The sequence below is a fragment of the Oncorhynchus mykiss genome, chromosome 5 (assembly GCF_013265735.2).
Source record: "Oncorhynchus mykiss isolate Arlee chromosome 5, USDA_OmykA_1.1, whole genome shotgun sequence".
Taxonomy (NCBI): Eukaryota; Metazoa; Chordata; class Actinopteri; order Salmoniformes; family Salmonidae; genus Oncorhynchus; species Oncorhynchus mykiss.
In genome coordinates, this window is record NC_048569.1 from 32,646,115 (window position 1) to 32,654,195 (window position 8,081).

General features: G+C 43.9%; 1 protein-coding gene and 1 long non-coding RNA gene across 2 annotated transcripts; one reads left to right on the forward strand and one right to left on the reverse strand.

Annotated features, from left to right (window-relative positions):
- Nucleotides 1-120: 120 nt before the first annotated feature.
- thnsl2 (threonine synthase-like 2) lies at nt 121-6,049 on the reverse strand. The gene is made up of 9 exons (XM_021602492.2): nt 5,938-6,049; nt 5,231-5,462; nt 4,751-4,945; nt 4,449-4,601; nt 3,998-4,237; nt 3,626-3,774; nt 3,415-3,540; nt 880-1,034; nt 121-728 (listed from the first exon to the last, which is right to left on the reverse strand). The coding sequence occupies exons 2-9, from the start codon at nt 5,451-5,453 to the stop codon at nt 488-490; spliced, it is 1,482 nt and encodes a 493-aa protein (XP_021458167.2). The 5' UTR covers nt 5,454-5,462; nt 5,938-6,049; the 3' UTR covers nt 121-487.
- Nucleotides 6,050-7,267: 1,218 nt separating this feature from the next.
- LOC118964584 lies at nt 7,268-8,056 on the forward strand. The gene is made up of 3 exons (XR_005051721.1): nt 7,268-7,394; nt 7,775-7,850; nt 7,970-8,056. It is a non-coding gene; the product is annotated as an uncharacterized LOC118964584 (long non-coding RNA).
- The last annotated feature ends 25 nt before the right edge of the window (nt 8,057-8,081 follow it).

Consider the following 8,081-nt stretch of genomic DNA (forward strand, 5'->3'; position numbering starts at 1 on the left):
CTGACCAGGACCAACCCTGCTTAGCTTCAGAAGCAAGCCAGCAGTGGTATGCAGGGTGGTATGCTGCTGGCTTCATAGCGCCGTTCTAATCATTCACTGTAATTACTCCTACACACATGATTGCCTCTGCAACTTTAATTGTCAGCCTTTATGGTCATGCAATAAATTGTGCAGAAGTTTGATTGCAAAACACACCATTTGGCAATTACACCATTTCATCTGAATTCTGATCAAATGTATACAATAAACAATCTTCTTATACTGTAACAATATCTGATCATATAAAACTGATCTCTTCAAGACAGTACATAAAACATCTAACTGTGGGCATATTATTGCTGGTATTAGCAGTAAGTTGTCTATTATCCACTTTATAAAACAATCTCATCGGTTAATAAGTGTTTGTTATTTATGATAATCCATGGCAAATGCCAGTTAACAGTTCCATCTGAATTATCAGTGTGCCTAAGCCTAATTTCTTAAATAACTAGTTACACTCCACAGTTGAGTAGTAGGCCACTCCACGTTGCCTGGCTGAGCCTATAGCCTGGATGTGTTGCTTCAGCATGGACTCCCAGTCCTTGCCCCAGTCTTGGCCCCGCTCCAGGGCCAGGTAGCGAGTGGACATCTTGTCCAGAGCCCGCACTGCCTCAGGGAGGTCAAGGGTCAGCCCTGCCTTCTGCACCGCCGCCTGGAACTTGGCCGGAGAGGCTGTTGCTATGCAACACCTAGACAGGGGAATGGGTTTAAAATTGTGAGCTAGACAGCGGTATTCGGTATGCAGCCATGATGCATTATGTAAATGGTTGAGCCTGCAACTAAGAAATGTGTTTATTTAGTAAAACACTTAAAGTGTGTGTGTGTGTCTGTGTCTCTTACCTGTTGACCCCTGCAGTGGGGGGATAATGGTAGTGATGCCACACAGCCACTGCAGTGTGGGGACATAATAGATACTGGTTCTCCTTCCAGCATCTCTGCATGGTCTCCACTATCCCCTCATCTCTTACTGCACCTGCTGTGAGGACCTGAGACAACTGGAGACAGAGAGAGGAGGGGAGGAGTAGTATTTATTAGGATCCCCAATTAGCTGCTGCCGAGGCAGCGGCTACTGTTCCTGGGGTACAAACATAAATCACAACAACAAATAAAATACATAATATACACCCAGTGTACAAAACATTAAAAACACCTTCCTAATATTGAGTTGCACCCTCCAACACCCCCCTTTGCCCTCAGAACAGCCTCAATTCGTCAGGGAATGGACTCAAGGTATGATGGCCCATGTTGACTACAATGCTTTCCACAGTTGTGTCAAGTTAAATAAAGGTTAAATAATGGAATCATGTTGTAACCAAAAAAGTGTTAAACAAATCAAAATATATTTTACATTTGAGATTCTTCAAAGTAGCCATCCTTTGCCTTGATGACAGCTTTGCACACTCTTGGCATTCTCTCAACCAGCTTCATGAGCTAGTCACCTGGAATACATTTCAATTAACAGGTGTGCCTTGTTAAAAGTTTATTTGTGGAATTTCTTTCCTTAATGCGTTTGAGCTGATCAGTTGTGTTATGACAAGGTAGGGGTGGTATACAGAAGATTTCCCTATTTGGTAAAAGACCAAATCCATATTATGGCAATAACAGCTCAAATAAGCAAAGAGAAATGAAAGTCCATCATTACTTTAAGACATGAAGGTCAGTCAATCTGGAAAATTTTAAGAACTTTGAAAGTTTCTTCAAGTGCAGTCGCAAAAACCATCAAGCACTGTGATGAAACTGGCTCTCATGAGGACTGCCACAGGAAAGCAAGACCCAGAGTTACCTCTGCAGCAGAGGATAAGTTCATCAGAGTTACCAGCCTCAGAAATTGCAGCCCAAATAAATGCTTCACAGAATTCAAGTAACAGACACATCTCAACATCAACTGTTCAGAGGAGACTGCATGAATCAGGCCTTCATGGTCAAATTGCTGCAAAGAAACCACTACTAAAGGACACCAGTAAGAAGAAAAGACTTGCTTGGGCCAAGAAACGAGCAATGTACATTAGACCAGTGGAAATCTGTCTTTTGGTCTGATGGTTCCAAATTTGAGATTTTTGGTTCTAACCGCCGTGTCTTTATGAGACGCAAAGTAGGTGAAAGGATGATCTCTGCATGTGTGGTTCCCACCTTGAAGCATGGAGGAGGAGGTGTGATGGTGTATGGTTGCTTTGCTGGTGACACTGTCAGGGATTTATTTAGAATTCCAGGCACACTTAACCAGCATATGTCACACCCTGACCATAGTTTGCTTTGTAGGTTTCTATGTTTTGGTTGGTCAGGGTGTGAGCTGGGTGGGCATTCTATGTTACATGTCTAGTTTGTCTAGTTCTATGTTTGGCCTGATATGGTTCTCAATCAGAGGCAGGTGTTCGTCATTGTCTCTGATTGGGAACCATATTTAGGTAGCCTGTTTGGTGTTGGGTTTTGTGGGTGATTGTCCTTGTAACTGTCTTGTGTTAGTTTGCACCAGTTTAGGCTGTTTTCGGTTTTCAAGTTACGTTTATTGTTTTTGTATTGATTCGTGTTTACGTTGTTTTATTAAACATGAATCTCAATAGCCACGCTGCATTTTGGTCCGACTCTCTTTCCCATACAGAAAACCGTGACAGTATATCTACCACAGCATTCTGCAACGATACACCATCCCATCTGGTTTGCGCTTAGTGGGACTATCATTTGTTTTTCAACAGGACAATGACCCAACACACCTCTAGGCTGTGTAAGGGCTATTTGACCAAGAAGGAGAGTGATGGCGTGCTGCATCAGATTACCTGGCCTCCACAATCACCCAACCTCAACCCAATTGAGATGGTTTGGGATGAGTTAGACATCAGAGTGAAGGAAAAGCAGCCAACAAGTGCTCAGCATATGTGGAAACTCCTTCAAGACTGTTGGAAAAGCATTCCAGGTGAAGCTGGTTGAGAGAATGCCAAGTGTGTGCAAACTGTCATCAAGCAAAGGGTGGCTACTTTGATCATCTACAGTATTGAATACATTTTGATTCGATTTCTTTTGGTTACTAAATGATAACATTTGTGTTATTTTATAGTTTTGATGTCTTCACTATTCTACAATGTAGAAAATAGTCAAAATAAAGAAAAACCCTTGAATGAGTATGTGTGTCCAAACTTTTGACAAGTACTGTACATCTAAGTACAATAAGTGCTGCTCTGTTCTGGACCTGACCACACAACTGGGCAGTAGTCCTGGTGTGACAAAACTAAGGCCTATAGGACCTGTCTGGTTGACTGAGATGTCAGGGGGGGAGGGTTAAGTATGTGTGGTGATTTGAGAGAGAACATTAAACAACCAACAGTACTGGGCACTTATATTTCTACAAGAGCATGTAAATTATGTATTCATGCATCTGACCTGTTTGTGGAGAGCTTCAGGCAGAGTGTGTCTGTGAGAGTGCTGAAACTCCTCCATCATGCCCTTTACCAGGGCTCCATCTCTACCAGACAGCAGCCAGAACACACGCTCCATGTTATAGGGGTCCTGGGGTGAGAGCACAGTGTTAGCCCCAGTACACACACACACTTCTAAAACCTTAAACAAAGTGACGAGCCATCACGCACAGCACCTGAATGTCTATAGCCGGGGCCATGGTCTGCGTGACATTGGTTGCCATGGAAAAGTCCCCACTCTGCACAGTCCTGTGCACTATGTCATTAGCGTTCGTCATGGCAACGAGGCACAGCGGTATCCCCATCTGCTTCACAATGCAGCCGGCTGAGAGAGGGGACAGAGAGACAGACAAAGAATGAAGAGAGGAAAACCAGAAAAAAAACATGAGCTATGTTCCAATACTCTCAAATGGCTTAGTTTCCTTTCTTCTTTGAGCAAAAAAGTAGGGAAGAAATATAAATATATCTCTAAGCAAAAAAAGATACACAAAAAGGGGCAAAAATGGGAAAAAGTAGTGGAAACACTTTGTCATTGTAAAACTTCTCACCGGCGATATTCCCCGCACCCCCTGTGGGCACTACCATCTCCAAGGCGGGTAGGGGTGCCCCCGTCTCTACCTGCTCCAGCCCACTCACATGCAGGTAGGCATAAATGAAGTGTGCCAGCTGCACCATGACACGAGACCAGTTGACTGAGTTGAGACTCATCAGGCTGTGTTGTTTCACCAGCTCCTGGTCTGAAAACAGTCGACGGATGGGCACGTCGATGTCATCAGAACTGCCATCCGCTAGTAGTGCAGGGGAGAAAAATTAGGGTTGTGTTATCATACCAATGATACCATCTTATCACAGGTTAAGGTAAGATCATTATTACTGAAGACTAAAACTCCTATATTTCCCCATGATATGGCCATCATCTCTCACTATCAAAGAAGGGGGCAAGGAGAGGAAGCCACTTTAGAATATTGCTCCCGCATACTATTTGGCCCTGTCTCTAACCTGCAAACACATGGATATTGTCCTCCAGGCAGGTGATCATCTGTTTCTCCTGCACAAGAGTTATGCGGCCCCGGGGGTACACCACTACCACGTCTACCCCACCAAGGCCTCTCGCACTTTGGATGGCTGAACCACCCGTGTCCCCAGATGTGCCTAGGAAGGTAGGCCGCAGCGTGGGAGAGGGAAGAGGATAGGAGGACACTATTAAGACACGTAAGATGTAATATACATCAACATAATAGACCTAGCATGTAACTAAACATGTAAACACTCCAAATGCTGCCCAAAGTGCCCCTTCTCACCCACTAATACGATGGCGCGCCGGCTTTCCTTGCGCAGGAAGTAGTCGAGGAAGCGCACGGTGCAGGTCATTGCCAGGTCCTTGAAGGCCAGGGTCTCACCGTGGAAGAGTTCCAGCACACACAGCCCACCCTTCAGCCTGGCCAAGCTCACCACCCCCGGCACGGCAAACCCAGACAGGGCCGCACTCACCAGGCCTGGGGCAAGGGAGGGAGAGAGAGAGAGCGGAGAGGGGTGTGAAAGAGTGAGATTGAGAGAGTGAGATGGGCAGAAGGATCACACAAAAGAGAGAGAGAGAGAGAGTGAAGGAAAAGCGGTGAGGAAGGGACATGAACAGAGTTGCTTCATTTTGATATACACCCAGATGTGGAAAAAAAAACGTGCCAAACCCTCTTCACTTTACACCTAACTGTACCATATTTTCCAACCATCAATCAATCCATCAACGTGTCACTCAGCTACCCAAACCCTCCAGGTCTCACCGTCCAGATCTGCTCGAGGGATCAGCTCTGTAGGGATGAACAGGGAGCAGACCTCTGTCACTAGCTGGGGGTAGGACAGGGAGCTCCAGGACCTCAGGGTATCAGGGGTCAGGGTGGGGAGGGTCTCAGGCATGAACATCCCCCCGTCTGGTGCATATCCCGATAACAAAACATCCTGAAAGTCCCAACCCTGGACACCGCCACGCGTGCTGCAGTACTGCATATCTGACACCTGTCAGTAGTCAAAACAGTATGATGAAAAATAGTATGATGATAAACCTTTGGGTTAAGTTCGCTTCATTGTTGTAGCAATTTGACAGAATCATTTACAATAAGGATGCAAGGGCAGACATATCTATCTGGGCACACGGATCAACAGTTCATAAGTGAGTATTGGACTATAATGTAATAACATTAAGTTAAAAGCATTGTGCCTAAACATTTGTATATGATTATTATAATGCATAACAGTCAGCCTACTGTAGTTTCAAAAACATGTGTTCATGTTAATTTTTAAATTATGGGATTACATTGCATTATTAATACATAGCATAATAGAAAACATAACTGTCAGTTTAAGTTTACAGTAAACTACTGTTGAAAAAACATATCATAGCTTATTTATTTGAAATAAATTATGGTTAGGTAAATTCAATGCTGCTGACTATCGCATCTAGTCCATACAATTTTAGATTATGATTATTTACCGTCTGCTTGCTATAAGAAGAAATAGCTCCGAAGTAGCGTACTGTAGCTACGAGATGACCCGGGGAACTGTATTGGTGCAACACCAGAGTTCGAATTTCGAAGTAAAGAGGTCAATCTGGTGCCAAACGTTTAAAAAATATCTACTCTAAAGCGTCATCTGCAGGTCATTATAGCAAACTGCATTCAAATGAGTTTAATAAGAGACAACCACATTTTGATATTATCTGACAAATAAATTAAATAAATGAATCAATCAATCCAAACTATGAAGCGGAAAGATGAATGGAAAGAGACATCTGTTACAAAACACCAAAAAGTTTAATGAAATTCGGAGATTGTCAAGCCTTTGTTATTGGTTAGGCCTACAAGGTAGGGAGGGATGTATTTACTGTTGGTTGAGATTTACATATTCTATTTATTGTGACGTTGAAAACGCAAACCATGATATTGAATTGAAAATTTGTTCCAAATATTTTGATAAATATGGTATCAAAATGTTGAAAATCTGATTTCCCCCTAGCTGCAGCCGGGTTTGATCGTAGTGTAGGCCTAGTGAAACAAAGTGAACTCGTCAATGGTAGTTGGCGAACCCTCAACCTTCCCGGCCGGTAGCCCTGCGTGGCACCGACTGTGTCACAAAAGCATGCGTTTATAAACACAGGGTCGCTACAGTTATTGTTATTTGTGGGATGCATGTGAGATCAAGCAGAATGGAGACCACTTCAAGATGACCAATTAAATGTGTTAACCCTCGCAAGGCGGCTGGCCCAGATGGCATCCCTGGCCGCATCCTCAGAGCATGCGCAGACCAGCTGGCTGTGATAACGGACATATTCAATCGTTCCCTATCCCAGTCTGCTGTCCCCACATGCTTCAAGATGGACACCATTGTTCCTGTACCCACAAAGGCAAAGGTAACTGAACTAAATGACTATCACTCACTTCAGTAGCACTCACTTCGGTCATCATGAAGTGCTTTGGGAGACTAGTCAAGGATCATATCACCTCCACCTTACCTGACACCCTAGAGTCTAGGGCCTAGACCCACTTCAGTTTGCATACTGCCCCAACAGGTCCACAGATGATGCAATCGCCATCACACTGCACACTGCCCTATCCCATCTGGACAAGAGGAATACCTATGTAAGAATGCTGTTCATTGACTACAGCTCAGCATTCAACACCATAGTACCATTTAAGCTCATCATTAAGCTAGAGTCCCTGGTTCTCAACCCCGCCCTATGCAATTGGGTCCTGGATTACTTCTTAGATATTACTGCATTGTCGTAACTAGAAGCACACGCATTTCGCTACACTCGCATGAACATCTGCTAACCATGTGTATGTGACCAACACAATTTGATTTGATTTGATTTGAGACACCAAATTCATGGTCAACTCATTCACAGTTGGCCAGGGGGCTAAGCTGGAGACGATGACTGGAGAGAAGAACAAGGTGAGTTGCTCAACCAGACACACCCACACTTACTTGCGGCCTCATGGGCGCACCTGCACATTGGCTAACTTGTACTTAAGCTGTAAATTACATAGATGGGGAATTCCAGTCCTGGAGGGCCAAAGTGTGCAGGCATTTGTTCCAGTTCAGCTTTTGCACCATATAAAATGTTTATCAGTTTCCTTAGAACTGGAGCAAAAGTCTACACATGTAGCGATCAATGAACAGTTGCTCTCCCTACTTTGAATGTGTTCTTTTTTTTTCTTTTTATGAGTGGTGCTAAACCTACTTATAACAAGCCGTAGTGTGCTAACTTGGAATTATCGAGTTTGTTACTCTTGCATGGTATGTCATGCACTGACTCCTCTACAATTTCCCAGGCTAAGGTGAACCTGGTTGGGAACATGCTAAACGTCTCACTGAAGGGCATTGAGTCAGTCACGGAACATCATCGTTGTGAGTATTATGGTTGGGGACTAGAATGGGTTTGAATTGTCAACAAGGGGTGGAATTTCCCTCCTTCAAATGTAACTGGGCTGTAAAACCTCATCTGTGTGCACCCTTTATCTTTCCAGACCATGACGCTTCGCCCCATCGTCTGCAAGAGGATAAGTAAGCGCATGTAGTGATCTCTCAACCCTTTTTGAATAAATTAAGAACATGTATTGACTTCTATGGTTTGTCTAT

Excerpts from the sequence above, each read along its gene's own strand:
- thnsl2 (XM_021602492.2), bottom strand. The coding sequence starts at position 5,453 with ATGCAGTACTGCAGCACGCGTGGCGGTGTCCAGGGTTGGGACTTTCAG. Across the intron at positions 4,238-4,448 it reads CAATATCCATGTGTTTGCAG|CGGATGGCAGTTCTGATGAC; the intron begins GTTAGAGACAGG and ends CTGCACTACTAG. Across the intron at positions 729-879 it reads CCCACTGCAGGGGTCAACAG|GTGTTGCATAGCAACAGCCT; the intron begins GTAAGAGACACA and ends TCCCCTGTCTAG.